The sequence below is a fragment of the Papio anubis genome, chromosome 1 (genome assembly GCF_008728515.1).
Source record: "Papio anubis isolate 15944 chromosome 1, Panubis1.0, whole genome shotgun sequence".
Taxonomy (NCBI): Eukaryota; Metazoa; Chordata; class Mammalia; order Primates; family Cercopithecidae; genus Papio; species Papio anubis.
The window spans coordinates 1,123,504-1,149,492 of NC_044976.1; the positions used below are offsets into that span (position 1 = coordinate 1,123,504).

Below are 25,989 nucleotides of genomic sequence, written 5' to 3' on the forward strand. Positions count from 1 at the left end.
CCCAAGGCCTGGCATCAAGGAGGCGCCAGGCACCCCACCTGCGTGATGAAAGCACGTGGTTGAAGTCCTGGTGGCTGTGTCTGGGTGAGGGGTGTGAGGGCGTGGCCTGAGCAGGTCCACTCTCAGGGGAGAGGGGTCGAGGTCAGGAGCTGGGTCTGGGTGTCCACCTGGTGCTTGGGTGAGGTCTTGCAGGCAGCAGGTCTGGGCTTCAGTGGATACAGACAGCAAGGGATGGGCTGATCAGGGAAAATTCGACCGCATTTTCAGGGGAGGAGCCCAGGAGGTAGGGAGCTGGGCAGCGGTGGAATGGCCTGGAGGGCGATTGTCCAGATCAACCCCCCCGCCCCCAAGTAAGGCCCAAGAGGCTGTGGCTTCAGAAATGAAGGTCATGGGCGACTCGGGGCAATGCCGCGTCCTTGACCTGGGCGGAGTGAGCGGTTGCACTCACGAGTGTGGACGGCCCTTCCCTACAGGGGACCTTGGATTCGATGGGGGCGAAGCGGGGGCTGGGGCCCAGAGAACCCGAGTCTGGACCCTCCCGTCCCTGACCCTGGCCGGGTTCTCCGCTCCTTGCAGCTTCAGTCCTTCATGTGGGAGATGTCAGGAGACCCCTGGACGGCGGGGTCCTCGGGCTGGCAGGGCGCGCGCCGCAGGAGTTTCGATTCGGAGGGTCTGGGCGAGGGCCGAGAACTTGCGTTTCCAGCGAGTTCCCGGGTCCGCAGCTCGGTGCCCCAGGCCGGGGCCCCTCCGGTTGCCGGGCAGAGCCGCGCCGTGCGCGGTCCCATTGGCGCAGGTGCGCCGCGCCCCGCCCGACAGGTAGCCCCGCCCACGCCTCGCCATTGGGCCGCTGCCGGGGGTCCCTCGAGGATTGGCCCAGGTGGCGGCCCCGCCTCGCCCTCATTGGCCGCAGGTGCCACCGCCCGCCCCGGGACCGCCCGCCCCGCGGATTGGCCGCCGGCTCCACCTCGGTCCGCCATGTTCGGACACCGCCCCCCCCTGCCCCCGCTCCCTTGGCTCCCTGCCTCCCCTGCTGGATCGTCCTGGCTTCCCTGCTACTCTCTCAGTTGCCTCAAGGCCAGGAGTTCCGTGGAGTTCCGCGGAGTTGGCCGGGCCGGGCCGGAGCCGTCGGTCCTGGGCGCTGCCTTCCGCGTTCCGCCGCGGCCCCACCTGGCGCCACCGCCCCGCGCCATGGCCGGAGCTCCCGGGGCGCAGCGCTGACGGCGGCCGGCGGAGCGCGCCATGCCCAGCAGGACCAGCCCCAAGATGGACGGGAGCGGCGGCCGCGTCCGCCTCAAGGCGCATTACGGAGGGTGAGCGGCTGGGAGGGCGGGGAGCGGCGGCGGGTGAGGCGGGGAGGGCACAGCCGTCGGGGCTCCTGCGCTGGAGGGAGGGAGGGAGAGGGCGGCGAGGTCGCTGCGGGCCCGGGGCTGTCGCGGGAGGTCCTCGGTCCCCGCCCGTGAGCGTCACCCGCGGACACCTCGTGGGCAGCGCCGGCTCCTTCCCCGGGACCGGGTTTCCCTGGGGTCGGCCCCGCGCCGCGCACTCCTCGGCCCGGTCACTGTGGTTGACGTTTTCGCTGGAAAGTTGGGCGGGGACATTCCGGCCGCAAACCTGTAAGGATTGAAAGTTTTCATCAAATTGTAAAAACTCCTGGCGGGTTTCTTAAAATCAGCGTTTCCTAAATGTTCTCCCCGTTTACCCGGCCGGGGGTCTCGCTTTAGGCAAAGTCGGGAGACCCGGGGCGCGGGCGCGGTGGCTCCACTGCAGCCCCCGGCAGGGCTCCGGGTGGTCGGGTGGGGACAGGGGTTTCTGGAGGCCACGGCGCGGCCGAGACTGGCCCCGGGGCTTGCGTCGCACCCGCCCCGCTGGAAGCCTCTGTCTGGCTGTGGGAGGGGGCGCGGTCAGGGGCCGGAGCCGAGGGGTCCGGGGCAGCGCTGGTGGGGGTGGCGGGGGCTGCACCAGGTGGCCAGGCTCACAGGCACAGCGGAGGGGTCGCTGCCCCCCGAAGTGTGGGTGGTGGGGAAGGGAGGGCCCGTGGGTTTGTTCTTCCACCCGCCTGCGTCCCCAGGAGCCCCGAACTCGGACCTCCGCTCCGGTGAAGGTGGCCGCTGCTGCGGAGAGGGAGGGGAGCGGACTGCGGGCTCTGGACTTGCACTGGGTGGTCCTTGGGATCTTGAAAAGCTGCTCCTGCCCCGGTGCGCCCTCAGCTCCCGCGGTGGCAACCTGAGCCCCAGAGGCAGGGAAGGCTGGCAGGGTTACGTGGGTGACATCTTCCCTGGGCCATGTCCTGTCAGGACAGTACCCCAGGGGTCTCTGTGGTGCGCTGCGAGTCTGAGCGGGTTCAGCTCCTTGCGAACCTTGTCTTGGGGTCTGGGGTCAGCCATCTGGGGCTGCTTGGCCCCGGGTTTGTTGAGGAGGCTCAGTTGTTTCTTCTTTGGGAAGGTTGAGGTCTCTGCAGCCACCCTCTGGCAAGCACCTGGAACCCTGGGGGTGTACTGGGGTCGGGTTTGGTGCCAGAAACCAGAAGAAAGGGATTTCTGGGGAACTGACCGTCCAACCCCACCCAAAGGGGTAGGGCAGCCATGTCTTTTGACCTGGAAGTCAGCCGGTTAAAACTTGGTGTGATTGAGGTCCTGGCTATTGGATTTATCCAGGAACGTGGGCTTGCTGTCTCCTTCCCAGCCTGGAGCCAATAAACTAGGCAACAGGTGATGGTGTGGAGGTCAGGGGCGTCCTGCAAGAGGGAGGTCCACACCCGCAGGGCTGCAGGGGCCCAGACCCTCCTGCATTCCGGTGCCCAATTCCCGGGACCAAGGCTCAGGGGCAGTGCCCTGGAGTTCTGGGCCGCTCCGTCCTCCCTGTGTCCTGCTTTGGCCCCTGGGAGCACTTTGGTGGTGGGGTGGGTGTAATTCCACCCGGTGACTCTGGTTTCCCGGGCTGGAGAGACCAGGCTCCCACCCCTTCCTCTTCCCTCCCTTCCCGGACTGTCTCCCCTCTCTCCCCACCCCTTCCTCTTCCTCCCTCCTTCCCTGTTGTTTTCCCTCCTCTTCCCGCTCTCCCCTCTCTCCCTTCCCTGCCGCACCTCTTCCTTCACCTTCCTCCCTGTTCCAGGGCCTGTCTCCCGTCTGGGTCTTCCCTGCTCCTACCATTCCTTCTCTCCTCTGTCCCCTCCCAGGTCCTCCTCCTCTCTACTGGAGAGTGTGAACTGCCCTTCTCCCCAGCCTGGCTCCTCGTCCCTCGTGGCACCCGGTGCCTCTCTGAGGGGACTGGCTGTGGGGTGGGACACTCAGGCCTTAGGGCAATGACGCAGTTCCAGAAAGTGGTTGCCAGGATGAGTACTGGGTTATTGGAAGCCCTAGAAACTCCGTCCCTGGGGTGAGACACTGCTGTTCGTGGAGGTAGCTGAGTGTGGACACGTGGAAGACTAGTCTTTAGAAAAAGGAGGAGCTCTTCAGTCACCCCCATGGGGCATGGCCACCCCATCATCCTTGCCTGTCCCCCCAGGGCCCTCTGAGCACACTTGAGATCCAATCCTCGCCTCCCCCCCGGCTCCCTGTGGGCCTGAGGGTTCCCCGGACACCTGTGTTTTCAGGGAGTCCCAGGTGACCTGGGCCAGGCTCCCAGACCGAGTCTCAGGCGCCCATTCTTCTGGAGTCGCAAACACTGGTGCTGGCTCTTCCCTTTTCCAGCTCAGACTTTTTTTTTTTTTTTTTTTTTGAGACAGTGTCTTGCTCTGTTACCCAGTCTGCAGTGGTGTGGTCTCAGCTCACTGCATCCTTCACCTCCCAGGTTCAAGTGATTCTCCTGCCTCAGCCTCCCGAGTAGCTAGGACTATAGACGCCTGCTACCACACTCGGCTAATCTTTTGTAGTTTCAGTAGAGATGGGGTTTCACTTTGTTGGCCAGGCTGGTCTTGAACTCCTGACCTCGTAATTTGCCCGCCTCGGCCTCCCAAAGCACTGGGATTAAAGGCGTGAGCCACCGTGCCTGGCCCAGCTCAGACAACTTTTGTGTTCAGGGAGGTTCTGTGTGTAAAGCTCAGAGACCAGGGCGGGTGGTAGCTCAGGGCTTGGTGCTGGGCCCCACAGAGACACAGGAGTCGCTCCCTGGCTGCCCCGCTGGCTACTGGGTGCTGGGTCCTGGACACCCCTGCCGAGGGGCACAGAGCAGCTGTTTGATTCAGGATTGGGATAGGGTTGGAAGTGGTGGCCCGACACTTCCCAAGTCCTGGGGTTTGACTGGAGCCACCCACCTGGCCTCCAGATTGGCAGGAAACTGGCTTCCACCTGGGGACAGGACTGTGTGGGGGCGGGGCATGGGGCAGGAAGGGGTCAAAGGTGAAGGGATGGCTGACTCCCACTCTGGAGTTCCTGGTGGTCGGACTGTTGGACGCCAGGTCAGGCAGCTTGGGTGTCAGCTTGGGGCGAACCCAGGGTATTGGGTGTGTGACCCCTCCATTCCTCACTTTCCTAATCTGCCGTGATGCTGCGGGCTGTGGCGAAGACCAGCCAGGTTGGTTCCTGTGGGGTGCTCGGGCACTGGGGGCAGGTGCTGGCTGGCCAGTTCCAGCAGGAAGGGGTGGGTGGCTGGGGTCCAGAGTGGGCTGGGTGAGGCCTGTGGGGCAGGTGGGCCCTGGGCTGCTATGCTGGGGCTGCGGCTGTGGACAGATCCTGTGTTCTGTTTGCACTGGAGTGCTTGTCTGGGATGAGAACTTTGTTTCTCGAAACTTGTCTGACGAATTCAGATAACCTTGTGGGGAGCCAGCAGTGTCTGCAGAGAGCAGAGCCTGTGTCTCTGTGGTTTGGGACGTCTCACACCCCTTCAGGCTTCTTTTTATAGGCCCTGTGTTCTTGCCCCGCGCTCCTGTGGGTGTCAGAAAGCCGTAGATTTCTCTGAAATTTCGGTGTGTTGCACGAGGGTGTGATTGCTGCTCCGAGTTTCAGGACACACCAGCTAGGCCCTGTGGGGGTCCCTCCCCTCCACGCAGGGCGAGACCAGCTCTTGCTCAGTGCAGGCGGTGATGGGGGGACCTCGGGTTTCTAGCAGCAGGGAAGCGCCAGCCTTCAAAGGGTGCCTGGGGGTCCCTGAGCTTCTCCAGCCCCTGGGATTCAGGTCCTGTCTGGGGCTGAGAAGATACAAGACACTGACACTGTGTGACTCGGTTTTCAAAAAAAGAAAAATTTGCCCAGGCTTCTGTCGTAGCCGCAGCAGCGGACCCAGTTCCCACTCTGGGGTCTAAAGAGCGACCTTTCATTATGGAATTATTTAATCCCCTGCCTCTTCACCCCCTGAAGGTCTGGCCTCCACCGCTGGCACCGTCGAGGTCTGGGGGCAGGTCTGACTGGGTTCCTTTACCTTACCGAAGCCGGGGGGCCTGCACCGACCCAGCTTGTGTCCATCCCGGGGTCACCCACACTTGGGTGAACTGGAACGGGTGTCCGACCAGGTGCTGTTGCCAGGCCTCGCACAAGAGGGCACTTTCTTTTTTCCCAATTTGACCTCGTTCTTTCCAGCCAGGTAGGTCGCGCGTTCTTCTCTGTGCAGGGAAGTTGACGGTGGTCGTTTTTAAACGATGATTATGGTTAATGGTTCTGTTTTGTGTTGGAGGGGCGTGGGGGAGGCTGTCATACTGTTTTTGGGGAAAGTTTCACTTATCTAATCCATGATTTGGTTAATCAGTAATAATAGTTTAATTTGATTCAAATACGCCCCACGGTAACAGATGCCCATGTCCCCTCCGCCCCAGGGACATCTTCATCACCAGCGTGGACGCCGCCACAACCTTCGAGGAGCTCTGCGAGGAAGTGAGAGACATGTGCCGTCTGCACCAGCAGCACCCGCTCACCCTCAAGTGGGTGGACAGCGAAGGTAGCCCTCGTCCCGTGTCGGCCAGAATCCGCAGCCTCAGGGGACTTCGCCAGGGCAGCCTCTTGTGCGGAGTGTGCTCAGCCTCTTCTGTGGGGAGACTTAAAAAAGTGGAATTAAACTTGTTGGAGCCAACTTTTCCCCAGGGGGGATGGTGGGAAAGAGGTTGGCTGCAGATGCTTAACAAGGACCTGGGCCTAGATGCTCCTAGGAAGGGCTCTGGTCTTGAACTGCCTGCAGGGGGTCTCCCTGCCTCACCCTGGGCAGGTCCTCACCTCTTCCTCTGACCTCCTTTCTCATGTCCTGGCCTTTTCCAGTAGGTGCTTCTGAAGGATGGGCTCTTCCTGTTCTAGGGACCATGGGGAGGGTGCGTGCAGCCAGGGCTCGCCGTGTCCGCCTCCTCTCTCTCAGACACACATCCTGAAAAGGATGGGAGGGGATTGGGAGACGTCCAGAGAGACCCCTTTCGCCCAGGGACTGGTGGACTGCTGGCTGAGGACACGGCTATGTGGGTGGAGCCTGATGCCGCACCCATTGGGTTGGATACAGCCCCGCAGGGCATGGGTTCTGTACGCCTCCATGTCCCTGTCCAGCCACGGAGGGCAAGGAACTTTCCCTCCACCCGGGACTGACCTCAGGAGAGTGTCCTCAGCCCTGCTCACTGCTTAGCCCTCCAAGTGGTGCCCAGGGCTGCAAGTGCACCAGCTTCCCTTCCTGGGTGGCTCTGATGCGGCACTGGGGGCCAGGTGACTCCCTAGTGTGGACGGCCATCCTTGGACCTCCCAACCCTGCCAGGAGGTGGCCAATCTGAGCAGTGGGACTAGACCCTCATCTGGTATGCTAAGCAGGCCCATCACAGCCCGCTTTACCTTGGGCCTTCAGCGACCTCAGCACCATCTCCTGCCCCACCCAGGTGACCCTTGCACGGTGTCCTCCCAGATGGAACTGGAAGAGGCTTTCCGCCTGGCCCGTCAGTGCAGGGACGAAGGCCTCATCATTCATGGTCAGTGGTGGGGTCTGTGGGGGGCGGCCCAGGGGGCTGTTCCTGGCTGTGGGTGCCTGCCAGACCACCTGGGGGGTTCGACGCCATATAGGATCATGGTTTAAAATCCTATGATGCCAGAGAATTTAGGGATGTCTAATATAATGCCATTTGGGTTTTTTTTCTTTGACTTTTTTTTTTTTTGAGACGGAGTCTCGCTCTGTCGCCCAGGCTGGAGTGCAGTGGCATGATCTCAGCTCACTGCAAGCTCCGCCTCCTGGGTTCCCGCCATTCTCCTGCCTCAGCCTCCCGAGTAGCTGGGACTACAGGCGCCCGGCACCACACCTGGCTAATTTTTTGTATTTTTGGTAGAGACAGGGTTTCACTGTGTTAGCTAGGATGGTCTCAATCTCCTGACCTCATGATCCGCCTGCCTCGGCCTCCCAAAGTGCTGGGATTACAGGCGTGAGCCACCACGCGCAGCCTTTTCTTCGACATTTTATTAACCCAAATGAAAACTGCTCTTATAAAGAACTCATAAACTGCTCAGAGGCTCCAGTGGCCAGCGTAGAGCCCACGGTGCATGTGGACAGTGGGGACAGCCCCACCAGCCACCTCACCTGCCCGGTGCTCCCTGGGCCCGGCTTCCGGCTCACAGCTGTCCTCGGCTTTAAGTTCAAAGCCCTGTGATGAGCTGACGCGTGGGAGATGTGACTTTGTCTTTAGGTGAGCACTTTAGACTCCCCAGTACTGCTGGGGTCTCCAGGGCGTCTGGGGCCTGCGAGTGTGGTTCTAGCAGCTGTGGCCAGCCAGCCACGTCTGTGTCTCTGTGTCCACTTCTGGCTTAGCTTGGGCTCCTTGCCAGGCTTCTGGCCATGGACCACTGAGTCTAAGATGGGACCAAAGCTCGAAACTGCCCACAGTTTTCTGACAGATCCATCATTCTCCTGGACACGGGGCTACTTGGTTACAATATTTAATTTTTGTAGCCCTTTATATCAACGTGGCATTAAATTTAAAGACTAGACCGGGTGTAGTGGCTCACGCCTGTAATCCCAGCACTTTGGGAGGTCGAGGTGGGAGAATCACTTCAGCCTAGGCGTTCAAGACCAACCTGGGCAACGTAGACCCCCATCTCTCCAAAACTTTTTTGTTTTGTTTTTTTGAGACAGAGTCTGGCTCTGCCCTCAGGCTGGAGTGCAGTGGCGCTATCTCTGCTCACTGCAACCTTCACCTCCCGGGTATAAGTGATTGTCCTGCCTCAGTCTCCCGAGTAGCTGGGACTAAGGCATGTGCCACCACGCCTGGCTAATTTTTTTTTTTTTAGATGGAGTCTTGCTGTGTCGCTCAGGCTGGAGTGCAGTGGCGAGATCTCAGCTCACTGCACCCTCCGGCTCCTGGGTTCAAGTGATTCTTCTGCCTCACCCTCCCGAGTAGCTGGGACTACAGGCGTGCGCCATCATGCCTGGCTAATGTTTTGTATTTTTAGTAGAGGCGGGGTTTCACTGTGTTAGCCAGGAGGGTCTCGATCTCCTGACCTCGTCATCCACCCGCCTCAGCCTCCCAAAGTGCTGGGATTGCAGATGTGAGCCACTGCGCCCAGCCTAATTTTTGTATTTTTAGTAGAGATGGGGTCTCGCCGTGTTGGTCAGGCCGGTCTCTAACTCTTGCCTCGGTGACTCTGCCTCAGCCTCCCCAAATTGCTGGGATTACAGGCGTGAGCCACCATGCCCGGCCCCAAATTTTTTAAATAGCCAGATGTGGTGGTGCACCTGTAGTCCCAGCTACTCGGGAGGCCGAGGTGGGCGGTCCTTGAGCCCAGGAGGTAGAGGCTACAGTAAACTGTGATTGTGCCGTTGCACTCTAGCCTGAGTGACGGAGCGAAACCTTGTCTCAGATAAATAAACTTGTAGCTGTGCCTAACCTCGTCCACTTTATTGCGATTGTGATAGTAAGCACATTTTGCTTTTCTACATTGAAAGATATGGTGCTTTAAAAATTCACGTTATTTTCTAGGTAAAAGAAAAATAGTGGCCGGGCACGGTGGCTCAAGCCTGTAATCCCAGCACTTTGGGAGGCCGAGACGGGCGGATCACGAGGTCAGGAGATCGAGACCATGCTGGCTAACACGGTGAAACCCCGTTTCTACTAAAAAATACAAAAAATTAGCCGGGCGTAGGTGTGTATGGACGCCTGTAGTCCCAGTTACTTCCGGGAGGCTGAGGCAGGAGAATGGCGTGAACCCAGGAGGCTGAGCTTGCAGTGAGCTGAGATCCGCCGCTGCACTCCAGCCTCTGGCGAAGGTGAGTGAGACCTGGGCCTCAAAAAAAAAAAAAAAAAAAAAAAAAAAAAAAAAGAAAAATAGTTAGGGCCGGGCTTGGTGGTGCACACCCTGTAATCCCAGCACTTTGGGAGGCCGCAGGCCGGATCACTTGAGGTCAGGAGTTCAAGACTGGGGCCTGACAGGCCGGGCGCCGTGGCTCAAGCCTGTAATCCCAGCACTTTGAGGCCGACGGGCGGATCACGAGGTCAGGAGATCGACCATCCTGGCTAACAAGGTGAAACCCCCATCTCTACTAAAAATACAAAAATAATCCGCCGGGTGGGAGGTGGCGGGCCTGTAGTCCCAGCTACTCGAGGCTGATGCAGGAGAATGGCGAACCCGGGAGGCGGAGCTTGCAGGAGCTGGAGATCCGGGCCACTGCATCCCAGCCTGGGTGACAGAGCGAGACTCCCTCCAAAAAAGAAAAAAAAAAAAAAGGTCAAGCGCAGGAAGCCCAAGCCTGTAATCCCCAGCACTTTGGGAGGCCGAGGCGGTGGGATCACGAGGTCAGGAGATCGAGACTATCCTGGCTAACATGGTGAAAACCCCGCCTCTACTCTGCTAAAAATGTTGAAAAATTAGCCGGGCACGGTGGCGGCCTGTAGTCCCGGCTACTTGGGAGGCTGGAGGTGGAGAATGGCGGAACCCGGGAGGCGGCCAGTGAGCCGGGTGATCACGCCACTGCACTCCAGCCTGGGAGACACAGTGAGACTCCATCTCAAAAAAAAAAAAAAAAAAAAAAAGATCAGTCTGACCAACATGGTGAAACCCTCATCCTTACCTTAAAAATACAAAAATTAGCCAGGGCGCCAGGGCGCCACTGTAATCCTAGCTACTTGGGAGGCTGAGGCAGGAGAATTGCTGGAACCTGGGAGGCAGGGGTTGCAGTGAGCCAAGATCGTGCCACTGCACTCCAGCCTAGGCACAGAATGAAACTCCATCTCAAAAAAACGAAAAACAAAAAATGTTTGTTTTACTAAAATTTTAATACTTTTATGCGTATATACATGTATATACACACACATGCACGCGCACACACACACACATATATATAGAATTAAAGATGGGGTTTTGTCATGTTGGCCAGGCTGGTCTTGAACTCCTGGTCTGGAGCCATCCTCTCATCTCGGCCTCCCAAAGTGCTGGGATTGCAGGCGTGAGCCATCATTTCCAGCTAAGTTTTAATATTTCCTAGGCATCTATTTTGATAATTTATCGTGGAAGCCCAAGATGTGTGTTAAAATAATTTTGAACTCTGTCTTGAGTATAAAGAAATGGAATCTAAAGTGCTTTTAAAAGTCAGTTTTCAAAGTAATTGCAGTTCTTCCCCATTTTTATATAGTTTAAAAATACAAATCAGTAGCTTTCTCTGACGGCTCTGCTGTCCAGGTCCCTCTGATTGGCTTTTACCCTGAATTTTTCTGTGGGTTTTTAAGTCCTACCTAACGGAGCCTGGCCTACGTAGACGCACTGGGTTTCACGTCTCCCAGGAGCGTGCTCTCATTGGCAATGCCACGTGCGCCTTGTGTGAAGTCCGTGTGCTCAGCCTGCCTGAGGCGGGACTTCCTCCGTGAGACTGTTGAGTGGCAGCTACGGGGCCTTGACGCTCTCTCTTCCTCTCTCTGTCCAGTTTTCCCGAGCACCCCTGAGCAGCCAGGACTGCCGTGTCCAGGAGAAGACAGTGAGTACTGGGGTTTCCTACACCGGTCTTGCATGTTACGGGGTTGAGCTATTGATCCGTTGTGCCGAGGAGGAGGCAGTGGTGCCGTTTTCGGAGGTTCACCCTCATGGAGCGTCAGGGCACAAGCAGCCATGGTGACCACAGCTGCTGCCTGTGCATGTTGTGGCTGACACCACCGCGCGGCGGGGGCCTCGCTTGGCTGGTTGGTGGCATGAGAAGTCCGGGGGGCCTTGCTGTCTCCCTAGGAGGGAAAGGCCAGGTGGGACGCTGGACACTGCTCCCATGTGGCTGCCTCAGCTCATGACCACCCCCAGGCCAGTTGTCCACTCCTCCTGGTCCCTGCTGGCCCCTGAGCTGGAGTGGGGGCTCCCTTCATTCCACGCTGGCTCCATCAGGAGGAGAGGAAGGAAAGTGAGTCCTGGGGGTTGTGGCTTCAGAGGGAAGCTTCTGACCTCACTTCCTACCACATCCTGGAGACTGCTGGGCCCTGAGCAGGTGGCTACGCTGCTGTGGGGCCATGCATCCCATGCCTGTGTTTGATGGGGTTCCACCCCCACCCTCCAAACCCCACACTGCCTCCAGCATCCGTGCCATGCCTTGTTTGTTGTGTGGGCAGGAGATCCTGGACCGAGGCCGCTGCCTGTCCAGTGCAGGGCACGTGGCTCAGTGTCCCCAACCCCTGCTGCCAGGGTGCACACCAGGTTGGCCTCAGGCTGGATGCTGGGTGTCGGTGGTGCCCTGTGTTGGGCAGGAAGCGGAGGTGGGGGCAGATTCAGGCCAAGAGGGCGAGTGGGCAGTTGGGGTTAGAGTCTCGGCTTCCAGTGAGAAGTGGGGTCGAATAGAGGTTTGGCAGCGCTTAGCATTGGGGAGGCCCCAGGAGCCATGGGATTTCCATGATCACCCCGGGGAGAGGGTGGCGTGGCATCCTGGTTTCAAGCCCTCAGCCAACAGGGGTCCCTGAACCATGGCCGGCAAGGCCGAGGAGACATCCAGAGATGGGCCCTGGCAGGAGTGGAGCGGGTGGTCTGGGGCTGGACCTGCCCAGGGGCCGGCAGGAGGAGATGGGGTATGGCCGTGGCAGGCAGACACCACCGGGCGGTTTTGGCAGCATGAGGCAAGTGTGAGGAGGCGGGGGGCACGTTCCTTTGTTCAGCCCTGGTTGTGGCTCTTGGAGATGGTACCACCTGGGCTGGAGAGATGGGGACCCTGTATGTCCCAGTGGGAGGCAGGTGGAAGGGAGATGACGTGTGACGTCCACGGCCCCGGGCGGGAGTGGCCGGGCAAGGGTGCAGGTTGGAATTCGGAGGCCATGTTGAGAAGGCAGTGGGGGAATGGGGAGTCTCAGGGGTAAGAACTTTGGGGGCCTCGAGGGTGCCGGACGGAGTCCGCACAGGCCGGCGAGGTCCAGGAGCAGGGGTGGGTGCTCAGCTGCAGTTTTGCCTCAAGTGGGACTGGGGCCGGCTTGTGGGCTGCAGGGGCCCTGCAAGGGTGAGGGTCAGGGAGAGACTTCTGAGATGGGGCTGTTCTGGGGGTGCCTGGAGCAGCTCAGGGTGGAGCTGGGTGCGAGCACATAACGTTTACGTAAACACATAAATAAGACATACTCCCCGTGGGTCAGACGATGGTTGTCCCTCCACAGCGCCCTGCAGCCTCATGCTGCTGCTTTGTAGGAGGGGACCACGGGCCTTGTTTATTTGCCACCTGGATGATTTTTTGACTTGGTGACAGGACTGTGCTCATCGGTCCCATGTGCGCTGAGACCGTGCACACCCAAAGGTGTCCACCTGTGGCCAGCGTAGCCCCTGGGGGCGGGGGAAGCCCGCAGTATTTCTGCGCCATGTCTGCCTCTTGTCTCAACCCTGCCTGGGGGCCTGGGGTCTGCTCTTTCTGTCTGCGACCTCAGCAGCGCCTCTCTGCCCGTGTGGACAACCTGCCGGCCTCACGTAGGGACGGGGGCCCGCGTTTGCTCGGCCACTGCGGTGGAGGAAGGGGAAGTTGGGGGGTCACAGGATGCCCCGGGGCCTGGACTCTGCAGGGGAGTGTGTTGTGGGGGTGGCGGCTGAGTCACTGTGGGGAATGCGGAGAACGTGGCCAAGCCCCAAGGAAGGACCTCCTGGGACACATGAGTAGGTCCTTGAGATGTTTACCAGGGGTGGCTCCACGGCTTTGGGGACCACTCAGCCTGGTTGGGGACATTCCGCCAGAGCCTCTGGGGTAGCCTTTGCCGAGGAGGTCAGAGGTGGATGCCGGGGGTGGGGAACCCTGCCCTGCCCTGACCTGCGTGCTGATGTCCACCTGGACGTGGGGTGGGTTTTATGGTGCTAGTGTCAGGAGTGTGTGAGAACACGCTGCCCACACGGGGTCCCAGGCCACCAGGGCTTGGGGGGCTGGCGCTCTCCCTGATGCCGTACGTGTTTCTTTTGCTGTGACTTCAGTGCTCATCTCAGACGGGACACCCTGCTCTGGTTGCCAGTGGCCGCCGCCCGGGGCTCTGTGGTTTGAGCGCCTGTGGGGATGTTCACAGGCGTTTTGTCCTCAGGCGGCACTGCCCGGGCTGAGGGTCAGTGAGAAGGGTCAGACTGGGAGGTGTGGGCAGTGGATGGAGCACACCAGAGGCGGAGGAGGGCAGGACTGCGGCTGTACTGTGGGCCTGGTTCAGACGCCTGGACGTGCCTGTCTCACCGTCAGCAGAGGACCTTCTGGCACATTCTATGTGTGTCTAGATGAAGTTAATTGGTTTTATAGATTTCTACAAAAACTCTGTACTTGCAACTATCACCTCTATGTAGTTCCAAACCCAAAATATATTCCAAAAGGAAAGCCCGTGCCCGTCAGCGGTCACTCCCTGTTCCGCCTCAGCCCCTGCCCTGGGCACCTCCGCTCGGCCTCTGTCTGTGTGGCCCTGTGGATTCTGGACGTTCGGTGTCCGTGTGGCCCTGCGGATCCTGGACGTTCGGTGTCTGTGGAATCCCGCACGTTCGTCCTTTTGCCTCTGGTGGCTCTCACCCGCCTGACCGTCCCAAGGTTCTTCCATGCTGGGGCATTCTTAGCACTGCAGATCTTTTTTCTATTCTGGTAAAATGCACATAACATCTATTTTTGCCATCTTAACTTTTTTTTTTTTTTTTAGGGGGGGTGGTGTAGGGGACGGAGTCTTGCTCTGTCACCCAGGCTGGAGTGCATGGTGCAGTCTTGGCTCACTACAACCTCTGCCTCCCAGGCTCAAGCAGTCCTCGTGCCTCAGCCTCCTGAGTAGCTGGGATTACAGGTGTGGCTGAGGTGTTTTTGTTTTTGTTTTGTTTTTTGTAGAGACAGGGTTTTACCATGTTGCCCAGGCTGGTCTCAAACTCCTGGACTCAAGTGACCTACCCATCCTGGCCTCCCAAAGTGCTGGGATTACAGGTGTGAGCCACTGAGCCCGGCCCCATCTTAGCCATTTTTTTTTTTTTTTTTTTGAGACTGAGTCTGGCCCTGTCCCACAGGCTGGAGTGCGGTGGCTGGATCTCAGCTCACTGCAAGCCCCGGGCCCCTGGCTCACGCTTCATTCTCTCAGCCTCAGCCTCCCCGAGAGTAGCTGGGACCACAGGCGCCCGCCACTCTCAGCCTGCTAGTTTTTTTGTATTTTTAGTAGAGATGGGGTTTCACCTTGTTAGGCCAGGATGGTCTCGGATTCCTGACTCCAGGATCCACTTCGCCTCGCCTCCCAAAGTTGGGATTACAGGCTTGAGCTAACGCCAGCCTCGCCCTAGCCATTTTTAAAGGTACAATTCATTGGTATTTGATACTCACATTGCTGTCCAGCCATCATCACCTCCCATCTCCAGAACTCTCTTCATCTTCCCAGACTCAGCCTCTGTCCCCATGAAACACTCACTCCCCATTCTGCCTCCCCCAGCCCCCGACACCCACCCACCGCTTTCTGTTTCTGTGAGTTTGGTGACTCTAGGGACCTCCTGTGAGTGGAGTCGCACAGGATCTGCCCTTTTGTGACAGCTTATTTCGCTCAGCGCCGTGTCCTCAAGGTGCAGCCATGAGCAGCCTGTGTCACAGTCTCCTTCCTTCTTAAGACTGAACGGCAGGCTGTGGCTTGGATGTATTTTGTTTACCCATTTCTGTCGGTGGACACATGGGTGACTTCCACAGTTTAGCTGTCATGAATGATGCTGCTGTCAGCACGGGTGCGCAGTGACCTCTGGAGACCCTGCCTTCAGTTCTGGGTGTAGATCCGGAAGTGGGATTGCTGGATCATTGATCATTCTGGTTTTATTTATTTACTTTTGAGACAGCGTCTTGCTCTGTTGCCCAGGCTGGAGTGCAGTGGCACGATCTTGGCTCACTGCAGCCTCCACCTCCTGGGCTCAAGCAATTCTCCTGTCTCAGCCTCCCAAGTAGCTGGGACTAAAGGCAGGTGCCTCCACGCCTGGCTAGTTTTTGTATTTTTTGTAGAGACAGGATTTCATCATGTTGCACGGACCGGTCTTGAACTCCTGGGCTCAAGCAGTCTGCCCACCTCGGTCTCCCAAAGTGTTGGGATTACAGGTGTGAGCCACCGCACCTGGCCGATAATTCTGTTTAAAGAGCTGCTGTGCCATTTCCCACGGTGGCTGCAGCATTTTCCACCCCCTGCAATAGTGCATGAGTGCCGCTGTCTCCCATCTTCTCCAGCTCTTGCCTTTTTCTGTTTTTTGACAGTAGCTGTACTAATGGGCGTGAGGTGGCATGTCATTGTGGTTTTGGTTCTCATTTCCCTGGTGATAAGTGATGTTGAGCATTTTTTCATGTGCCTGTTGGCTATTTCTATTTTTTTTTTTTTTTTTTTGAGATGGAGTCTTGCTCTGTCGCCCATACTGGAGTGCAGTGGCACGATCTCAGCTCACTGCAACCTCCACCTCCCGGGTTCGAGCGATTCTCCTGTTTCAACTTCCTGAGTAGCTGGGATTACAGGCACCCGCCACCACGTCCAGCTAATTTTTATATTTTTAGTGGAGATGGGGTTTCACCATGTTGGCCAGGTTAGTCTCGAACTCCTGGCCTCAAGTGATCCACCCACCTTGGCCTCCCAAAGTGCTGGGATTATAGGTGTGAGCTGCCATGCCTGGCCTTGTTGGCCATTTCTGTATCTTCTTTGGTGAAATGTCTGTTCACGTCCTGTGTCCATTTTTGAATGGATTGTTTGGTTTTTTTGTTGGTGAGTCTTAGTAGTTCTCTGTCCTGGATGTTAATCCCTTATCAGATATGTGATTAGCAAATATCTTCTGTTCTGTGGGTTGTCTTTTTACTTTGTTGATAGTGCCTTTTGATGGACAAAGTTTTAAAATTTTCCTGAAATCCTGCTTAATGTTTTTTTTTCTTTTGTTGCCTGTGTATTTGGTGTCACATCCAAGAAATCATTGCCAAATCCAACGTTGTGAAGCTTTTCCCCTTCTTTTTCATCTAAGGATTTTATAATTTTAGGTTTTATGTTTAGGTCATGGATCTATCTTGAGTTAAATTTTGTATGTGGTGTAAGGTAAGCGTCTAACTTCATTCCTTTGCATGTGGAGGTCCAGTTTTCTTAGCACCATTGGTGAAAAGACTTCCCATTGGATGGCATTGGCACCCTTGTTGAAAATCGTTTCACCGTGTATGGGAGGGTTCGTTTGTGGAGTCTCTGTTCTAGTCCATTGGTCTCTGTGTCTCTCTTTGAGCCAGTGCCACACTGTTTTGATCACTGTAGCTTTGTAGGAAGTTTTGAAATCAGGAAGTGTGAGCCCTCCAGCTTTGTTCTTCCTTTTCAAGATTGTTTTGGGGTCCCCTGAGATTCCAGATGAATTTTAGGACAGACTTTCCTATTTCTGCAAAAAAAAAAATTATTGGGATTTTTGCAGGGATTGCACTGACTCTGTAGACCACTTTGGGTAGTCCTGATGTCTTAACAGCATGAAGTCTTCCAATCCATGAAATGAAGTGTGTTTCCATTTGTTTATGTCTTCTTTGATTTCTTTCAGCAGTGTTTTACAGTTTTCTTTGTACAAGTCTTTACCCCCTTGGTTAATTCCTAAAAGTTTTATTTTTTTTGATGCTGTTGCAAGTGGAATTGTTTCCTTAATTTCCCTTTTGGGTTGTTTATTGTAAGTGTATAGAAGTGCAGTCGATTTTTGTGTGTTGACTTTTTTGCCTGCTGCTTTGCTGAATTTATTAGTTCTAACAACTTTCTGTGGAATCTTTAGGGCTTTCTTACATATAAGATCATATCATCTGTGCACAGAGATAATTTTACTTTTTCCTTCCTGATTTGGATGCCTTGTATTTGTTTTTCTTGCCTAATTATTCTGGCTAGAATTCCACTACTCTGTTGAATAAAAGTGGTGTGATCCTTGTCTTTGTCCTGATCTTCAAAGAAAAGCTTTCAGGTTTTCGTCACTGAGTGTAATGTCTGCTGTGGGTTTTTCATACGTGGTTTTTATTATGACGAGATAATTTCCTTCTATTCCAAGTTTGTCAATTGTTTTTATCATGAAAGGGCTTTGAATTTCGTCACGTGCTTTTTCTGCATCTGTTGAAACGGTCATGTGGTTTTTTTCCTTCATTTTGTTTGTGTAATATATTACTTTAATTTTCATACATTGAACCATCCTTGCATCCTATGAATAAATCCTGCTTGCTCATGGTGTGTAATTTTCTTGATATGCTGCTGCATTCATTTTACTAGTATTTTGTAGAGGATTTTTACGTCTGTGTTTATAAGGGACAATTACGTCCATGTTCATAAGGGATAATTATGTCCATGTTCGTAAGACTCAATGGCCAGAGGTTCTTGTCGTGACTTTGGCTTTGGTGTCAGAGTAGTGCTGGCCTCACAGAATGAGTGAGGAAGCGTTCCTTCCTCTTCAATTTTTTTGGAAAAGTTTGAGAAAAACTGGAATTAGTTCTTTAAGTGTTTGGTAGAATTTGCCTGCAAAGCCGTCAGGCCCTGGGCTTTGCTTTGTTGGGAGGTTCTCTCTCTCTCTCTCTCTCTCTCTCTGATAGAGAGAGTGCAGTGGCTCGATCTCAGCTTATGTCACCCTCTGCCTCCTGGGTTCAAGTGATTCTCCTGCCTCAGTCTCCTGAGTAGCTGGCATTACAGGCATGTGCCATCATGCCCAGCTGATTTTTGTACTTTTAGTAGAGACGTGGTTTCGCGTGTTGGCCAGGCTGGTCCCGAACTCCTGACCTCAGATGATCTACCTACCTCGGCCTCCCAAAGTGTGGGGATTACAGGCGTGAGCCACCGCACCCAGCCCTGCTCTCATCTTTATTATTCCTGTCCTTCTGCCAGCTTTTGGTTTGTTCTTTTTCTGGTTCCTTAAAGTGTAAAATTCGGTTGTTAATTTGAGATCTTTCTTGTTTTTTTATTTCAAATATTTATCACCATAGCCAGGCGTGCCATGGCTTACGCCTGTAATCTCAGTGCTTTGGGAGGCTGAAGAGGGAGGATCACTTGAGGCCAGGAGTTGGAGACCAGCCTTGGGCCACATGGCAAAACTGTGTTTCACACACAGAAAAAGTTAATCACTATAAATTTTCTCCTTAGCACTACCTTCTCTGCATCCCTGAAATTTTGATATGTTGTGTTTCTATTTTCTTTTTTTTTTTTTTTTTTTTTTTTTTTGAGACGGAGTCTCGCTCTGCCGCCCAGGCTGGAGTGCAGTGGCTGGATCTCAGCTCACTGCAAGCTCCGCCTCCCGGGTTCACACCATTCTCCTGCCTCAGCCTCCTGAGTAGCTGGGACTACAGGTGCCCGCCACCGCGCCTGGCTAGTTTTTTGTATTTTTTAGTAGAGACGGGGTTTCACCGTGTTAGCCAGGATGGTCTCGATCTCCTGACCTTGTGATCCGCCCGTCTCGGCCTCCCAAAGTGCTGGGATTACAGGCTTGAGCCACCACGCCCGGCCATGTTTCTATTTTCATTCATCTCTCAGCATTTTCTGATTTTCTTTGTGGTTTCATCTTCTATCTGTTGGTTGAGTGTGTAGTGTTATTTCCATATATTTGTGAATTCTTCTGTTTTCTTTCCGTTAACTGATTTCTAAGTTCATCTCAATGTGGTTGGAGAAGATACTTCGGATAATGTCTGATTTTTCAGATTTACCGCGGCTGCATCTGTGGCTCACTGGTGTTCTGTCCTGGAAAACGTCCCCTGTGCGTTGAGGTTGTGCCCCCGTTGTGGGTACAGTGCTCTGCTGTGTCTGTCAGAGCTACGTGGTTCGTTGTGTTGTTCAAGTCTTCTGTTTCTTTACGTGTCTTCTCCCTAGTTGGTTTTTCATTCCTTTTTATGGCTGGATGAATTCTGTGATGCGATTCACCCTGTCTGTCTGTCCGTTCCTCTGCTGATGGACACTTGGGGGCCGGGGCATTTGGGGCTGAGCGTGTGATGAGATCAGGAGCGCCTGGTTTTTTGGGGGAGGTGAGGGCTGGTCACGCCCTGGTCGAGTGGGGATCCTCTGTGTGTGTCCATGGCGGCCTCGTTGAGGTGGAGTGATTGGGTGGTGGAGCTGGGGTCTGTGGGCTCCACCTGCTGCCCCGTGTGCCTGGCTGCCCAGGGCCCAGGAGGGTGGTGGCACGGAGGTCCACATGAGGGGCCGCAGGTGCCTCGGGCCTCTCTGCTGCTTGTTTCTCCATCTTCACTGTCTGTTCGCTGCAGCACTGGGTAAGGCGCTGTGTGGCCAGTATTTTCCCGGGTTCCTCTTCTTTGTCCCTCCTTGCTGTGTCTGGTCATACAGAAATGGTGTGTGTGATTTTTGTTTCAATACTCAAATCTGTTAATATTTTCCCTTCTGGCCGGGCACGGTGGCTCAAGCCTGTAATCCCAGCACTTTGGGAGGCCGAGACGGGTGGATCACGAGGTCAGGAGATCGAGACCATCCTGGCTAACACGGTGAAACCCCGTCTCTACTAAAAAACACAAAAAAACTAGCCGGGCGAGGTGGCGGGCACCTGTAGTCCCAGCTACTCAGGAGGCTGAGGCAGGAGAATGGCGTAAACCTGGGAGGCGGAGCTCGCAGTGAACTGAGATCCGGCCACTGCACTCCAGCCTGGGTGACAGAGCGAGACTCCGTCTCAAAAAAAAAAAAAAACAAAATTTCCCTTCTGGCTTCCCCTAGTGATACAAATTTATTTTCTAGCATTTTGGTCTTTGAGCCGCTTTGCGTGAATGTCTGTGTCTGGGGTGGTATCAGCTGGCACCAGGGCCAACCTGGGAAGAGCCCTTCTCTTGGACTTGAGCTGATGAGACTCACAGCCCAAAATGCAGCAGATCCCTCAGGCAGATCCTCGGTGCAGATCCCTCAGGCCATGGGACTCTGGACGTTGGCGGCCCTGTCAGCCTGAGCCACATCTGCCGTGAGAGGCAGCAGTACGTTCCTCGGGGCAGCGGTGAGACCAAGGCTGGATCCGAAGACCTCCGAGCAGCTCCTCTGGGGCAGATGCCACCTGCAAGCCACAGCCCAGCCCTGGTAACAGGAGAGCATCGCTGGGGGGTGGGGCGGCCCGGCTTTGATGCAGCCATGTGGGAGGGCCACTCTCAGAGACCCCCCTCCTTCCTTGCCACCCCCACCCCAGAGGGGAAGCTGGAGCCAGGAGGCTGCAGACCCGGGGCCAAGGTGTGGCCAGGGCTGGCTGTGTTGGGAGGCTCTGAGCAGCCTGCTTCCTGGCCACCCAGCTCTGGGGCTGCTGTCAGCTCTTGACTTGTAGACGTCACTCCAGCCTCTGGCCTGTCACCCTAAGGCCCCCCATGTCTGTGTCTTTTCTCACGGGGACACCAGTGGTCGGCTTTGGGCCCCACCTGGGCAGTCTGGGACACTCACCTTGAGACTTCGACTTAATCACATGTGCAGGAACCTTTTCCAAAGGAGGGTCGTCTCACAGGTTCTGGCGTAGGACATGGACTTAGCGTTTTGGGGGCTCATCTTCAGTGCACCACAGTTGACTACATCAAGGTCTGCCTCTGATCTTGTGGGAGTGCTGGGTGGTCTGTCCCCACCAGCAATTTGTGGGTAGGCTCTGTCCCCAGGAAATGCTCTCTGCCCAGGCCCCCGCCCCGCGGGAGGTTCGTGCTGCCAGTGGTGCTGGTCACCGGGACCATGTGCTGGGCCGGCACCTGGCAGGACAGATGGCAGGCGGCTCTTCTGTAGGTTCTTCTGGCTGGGACAGGCCCAGCCGGCGCTCAGTGTAAATGAGACTGACGCCCCTTTTGGACCCCTCTGAGTAGGAAGGCCTGGGTGCGCAGCCTCCCCGCAGAGTTGGGGAGACGTGGCCTGGTTCCCACCAGTCCACCACTCTGCCGGCCACCACCAGGACACGTGGCCCAGTTGCCATTGTCACCACCCTGCTGGCCGCCACTGGAACACGTGGCCCGGTTCCCGCTGTCATCACCCCACCGGCTGCATCTTGAACGGCGTCCCTTCTGCAGTGGCTTGTCCTTAGTGTTCCAGCCATACCCCAACCGATGCAACCCCTGGAACCTCCGTCAGCGCCGTCCGGGAGAGCGCCTCCCCTGCGTCCGTGCTGTGCTGGTTGAAAGCGAGATCCTCCAGCCTTTGGCCTCTCCGGACCTAGCCCCAGCTGCAGGCCCCAGCCATGGTGGTCCCTTTGGGAGGCATGGTCCAGGAGGTGATGGGCAGCTGGAGAACCCCCATGGCTGGAGGCTGCTGCATCTGGCAGGGAGGGTACTGGGCAAGGGGGCGTGGGGTGGAAAGGGGTGGGTGTCCAGAAAGTTCCTGGGGCTCCACCAACGAGAACGTTGCCATTACCTTGAGGGAACGGCCCGTTTAGTGGTGCCTTTTCTTTACCTGTAAAACGGGGTGATTATAAATAATATCATGTTTGTAAAAGTGCTTAGGATCAGACTCCCCTTAGAGTGAGTGTTAATACCCGTCTCAAAGGACAGTAGGTGGACGTGGTAGGGAGGGAGATGTCAGGACAACAGCCAGGGCCCTTTCTGCCACTTCTCCTGGTGGGTGGTGGGCAGTCCCCTGAACCCCGGCCGTAAGAGCGGGACCTCCCAACACCCTGGCCCCTCTGTGCTGGCTCCAGGGCATTCCTGGAGGAGAAGGTGCTGTTTCTAGATGGCTGGGCCCGTCGTGTGGAGGGAAGGGGGCCGCTGTAGGCGGCAGTCCCGGCTTTCCTTTGGGTGGAGTCGTCGCTGCTGCTGCTCCAGTCCGGAGGCTCCGGGGCTCCTCGGTGGGTCGCCTCAGGCCTGGGCAGCATCCATGGGACAGGGTGGTCCCCCGTCAGGCCCCATGGGCCTCCCTGTGGTGTGTGGTGGAGACTCAGGGTGCCCGCCCTGTGGAGGTGCCGGAGGCAGCCTGGCTTTGCACCAGACCCGGCTGAGGGCAGCGCTGGATGGTCTGCTGGACCAGGCCTATGAAGTCCTTAGAGTCCATGGAGGAAATACAAACTCCGCTGGGCTGGGCAGCCGCACACCCCACTTAGCAGCTGGTGGTTCCTTGGGGTCATCAGAGCCAGTGCTGGCTGCCCCATGCATTTCCTGTTGTTGGTCTCTGCCCGTCCACAGCACAGACAGCATCCCTGGGCAGCAGAACCCTGCTCTAGCTTGCACCCTGGGTAGAGGTGTTCTCCGTGCCACATTCTGCCGGTAGCAGGCAGCCCCACCCCACTGTAGCCCGTCTTGTCACTTAGGGTGGTCCTGGTAGTGGGTTCTGGAGCCTGGAACGCTTGGGCCAGGCAGCTGGGACCCTCCTGAGCCTCACCCCTTGGGTCTGTTGGGGCCCCTGGGGTTTGACCAGGAGGACACCTTGACTGTTGCCTTTGCCTCTGGGTATATCCCCTGCTCAGCCCCTGAACCCAGCTCCAAGGCCATTTCTACTTGGCAAGAAGGAGGTTTTCATGACCAGGGATGTTAATAGTGGGTTCCTGGACGCAAGGGTGGCCCAGTCGCCTTGGCCTGTGTGGGGGGAGTGGAGGAGCCTGGGCTCTCCTGGGCTGGTGGTCCTGGGGCAGATAACAGGGGAAGGGGCTGGAGCCACATGGGTGGAGCCATGGGGGGGCGTGGAGGGCCCTTCCTGACCCCACAGTAGGGGCCGGGGCGGGGCTGGTGGGGGACAGTCCTCAGTTGCAGGGGCCAGGGTGGGCCAGGAAGAGGAAGGGGCTCTTGGGGCGCTGGGGCCTTCTGGCTGTAGTGTCTCACTCGGGGCAATGGCGGAATCCCTAGATCCGTCCCGTGGCCCGTCTGCCTCCCGTCCTCATAGCCCTGCAGGCTGGGGCAGAGAGGGGTCCTTGGCGGGGACACCATCCCCACAGGGACATGGAGGGTGCTGGACCCGGGGCTGCCGTGGAGTCGCCAGTGCACCCGGGCGTGTGACCTGGGTGGTGCTGGGGCCAAATGCCCAGGTGGGCGCCTGTGCTGCCGGGTTCAAACCCCACCGGCAGGGAGCCTGTGCTGTGACTTTGGGCAAGTGGGTGGGGCTCCCCGTGCCTCAGTTTCCTCTTCTGTAAAAGGGGCTTTGTGAAGCTCAACAGAGTTTAGAGGAGCTCCTGGAACATGGTAAGTGCTCAGTGAGGCTGCCTTGCCGCCTCTCCCACCCAGGGAGGGTCAAGTGGGAGGAGAGCGGCCCCACCGAGCGTGTTCCAGGCCCCCGCGGCATCTGAGAGGAGGCAGCCAAGCCTAGTGAGGACGCTGCTGGTGTCCTCCAGGCCTAGGTGGGCGGGTTACCACGGAAGCGTGTCAGCGGACGCCTGTGATTCCCTGGTATTTATAGGTATGTCTGTTGTTTTATTAAAAAATCCAGTTTCATTCAGCTTTGTCTCAAATTATTTGCAACAAACTGGAAAAGCTAGTTTTCTCCCTAAAATAGGCTTCTAATAAAATTGACAATCTGCCTGCTGAGCCTGAATGTTCTAGAGTTCTGCAAAACTGGGTATTTTGGGATGGATTAGGAGAAAGGAGTTGGCTGAAGGACAGTGGTCGTGATGCTGAGCCGGCCGTCTGTGTGAAGTTTACATTGGACTAGGATAAATGCGTATTTCCTATGGGAGCCCAGTGTGGCTGTGGTGTTTGGTGGTCTTATGATTTTATAGGCCTAGCCAGGGGTCTGCGAGCTGCTTCTGTCCAGGGCCACGTAGTTGAAGCCTGGGGTTCTGAGCAGGCGTGGGCGGCGCCCAAGGAGGTGCATGGCCGTGTCCCAGTGAAACTTCATGCATGCTGAAATCTGAATTTTAGAGACTCTTTTCCTGTGTTTCAAAATATTATCCTTTTCATTTTATTCAGCCAATTAAAAGCGTAGATGTCCTAGCTTGAGTGATTTGGAGCACCAGGCACCCTAGGTTGCCAGCCCTCGTTCCCCGTAGATTTGGGGACTTGAGTGAGACGCACATGTTAGGTTTATGTGTTTCACATTTCACGGAACGCGCCTCACATAGCTGGTCAGCCGCCTGACGAGGGAAGCTTGGCCTTTCGGAGAAGTGGCCGTGCCTCGTGGTGAGCTGCTGACAGAGCTGGAATTTGAACCCTGGGCTTTGGCCCAGGTTCCACTCTGTGAATGCAGATAAACACGGGTTTATGAGCTTGATGATTTAAATGGAGGTTTTATTGCCGTTCAGGCAGGTATGGGAGGCCAGTGATCAGGAGATGATGCTGTCGAGAAGGTCGTTTATTACTCAGCTCCCGAGAGGAGACCTCCTCATGCCTTGCAGGGCCGTGCGGAGAAGTGCCGAGTGGGTTAGAGGCAGGGGGCTGTGTGAGTGGGGGCCTTTACTGTGGTTTCCTTGGGAAAGTCGGGGGGAGTAGGCATTGGGTCGGCCAGGTGGAGTAACTTCAGCGGGCTCTGGGGTGCAGGGGCTGTCCCTGTGACGTGGGGAGGCCCCCAGGACGACTGGGGGCCCGTGTAGGAGGTGGGCCCAGGTGAGGGTTCTGGGTTGATGGGTTTGCATTTGAAAGGTTCACTGTGGGATGAGTCATTTGCTGTCTCTAGGAATCGGTTGGCCCCTCAAGGGGCCGTCCTTCCAAAGTCAGCAGGGCCACAGGTGCTGGAGCATTGAGGGCACAGCACATAAGAATGCAGGGAGCATGTGGTGTGACTGGTCAGAGCCAGAGGTCTGCAGGACACTCCCCTCTGTCCCTCTGCACCCCCAGCGCGAAGCCTGGCCCATGTGGGGTCAGCACAGGTGCCGAGTGGGATTGGGGTAGTGGGCAGAATTCCCAGCCGAGCACGCTGCCGCCCCCCATGTTTTTATGACTGTAGAAAAATGCCAGTTCTCATTTTCCAGTGATACCGAGGTCCCAGGGTTTGTCAGGGAACCAGGGTGGGGGTTGGAGGGTCAGGCCACCCAGCAGCGGTGGGGGCTCTGGGTCTGCCCAGGAGCCCAGGCTGGCCACAGCCAGGCACAGCACAGCGCAGCATGTGAGGTCTAGCCTCGGAAATGGGGGTGTCTCCTGCCTTAGGCTGGGGGTGTGCGTTTCCAGGCCAGCTGGGACGGTTTTCAGCCTGGCGAAGCTTGGCCTTTCCTGTTCCTGCACCATCTGCCCACCGTCCCTGCACACGCTGGTGGGATTCCTATGGTGGACACAACCACCTTGCAAGGCCCCCATGCCTCCTCTCCTCCCCTCCGTTCTGGGGCCGCAGGACAGTGCTCGGGACCCTTGGCCATTGGCGTCGAGCCCATTCACAGCTTCTGGATGCAGGTCAGAGGTCACTTGCCCCAGCCACAGCTGCACTGTCCCCCACTCCCAGCCTGGCAGGCCGACCTGCAGGACCCCAGGCTCAGCTGGGTTCTGTTCCCATGTTGCATTTTCAAGGTCCGCTGAGTCCGAGCCCTGCCTGGGTCTGGCTGCTGCCCGCACGCTCTCTGTGCTGTGCTGATGCAGAGATGCTTGTTTTCCTGTGACGTCAGTGTCAGCTCCTCCACATCCATGCCGTGTTTTAGTTTGTGCCTCAGCTGCTGGCTACAGCTTCCCGGGGGAGCCGGGTACCACCCGGGCCTGGAGACATGAGGAGGCAGGGATGTGAGGGGCGGGGGACAGGACAGCCGGCCTTCCGTTAAATATCTGCTCCTCACGCTCGAGCCTCCCTGCCTATTGTCGGGCCGGAGGCGAGCCGACACAGCACCAGCTCGTCAAAGGGAAGGAAGATGCCTCCCTGCACGCCCGCCGCGCACAGAGCAT

The 25,989-nt window shown here is 56.7% G+C and overlaps 1 protein-coding gene across 1 annotated transcript in view; it reads left to right on the forward strand.

Annotated features, from left to right (window-relative positions):
• The first annotated feature begins 1,093 nt into the window (after nucleotides 1–1,093).
• The window catches only part of PRKCZ (protein kinase C zeta), a 142,871-nt gene continuing 117,975 nt past the window's right edge, over nucleotides 1,094–25,989 (forward strand). The window contains exons 1-4 of the mRNA XM_031663699.1: nucleotides 1,094–1,310; nucleotides 5,747–5,868; nucleotides 6,779–6,868; nucleotides 10,801–10,851. Of these exons, the coding sequence (XP_031519559.1) occupies nucleotides 1,240–1,310; nucleotides 5,747–5,868; nucleotides 6,779–6,868; nucleotides 10,801–10,851 (334 nt within the window). The 5' untranslated portion in view covers nucleotides 1,094–1,239. The remainder of the gene's footprint in view (nucleotides 1,311–5,746; nucleotides 5,869–6,778; nucleotides 6,869–10,800; nucleotides 10,852–25,989) is intronic.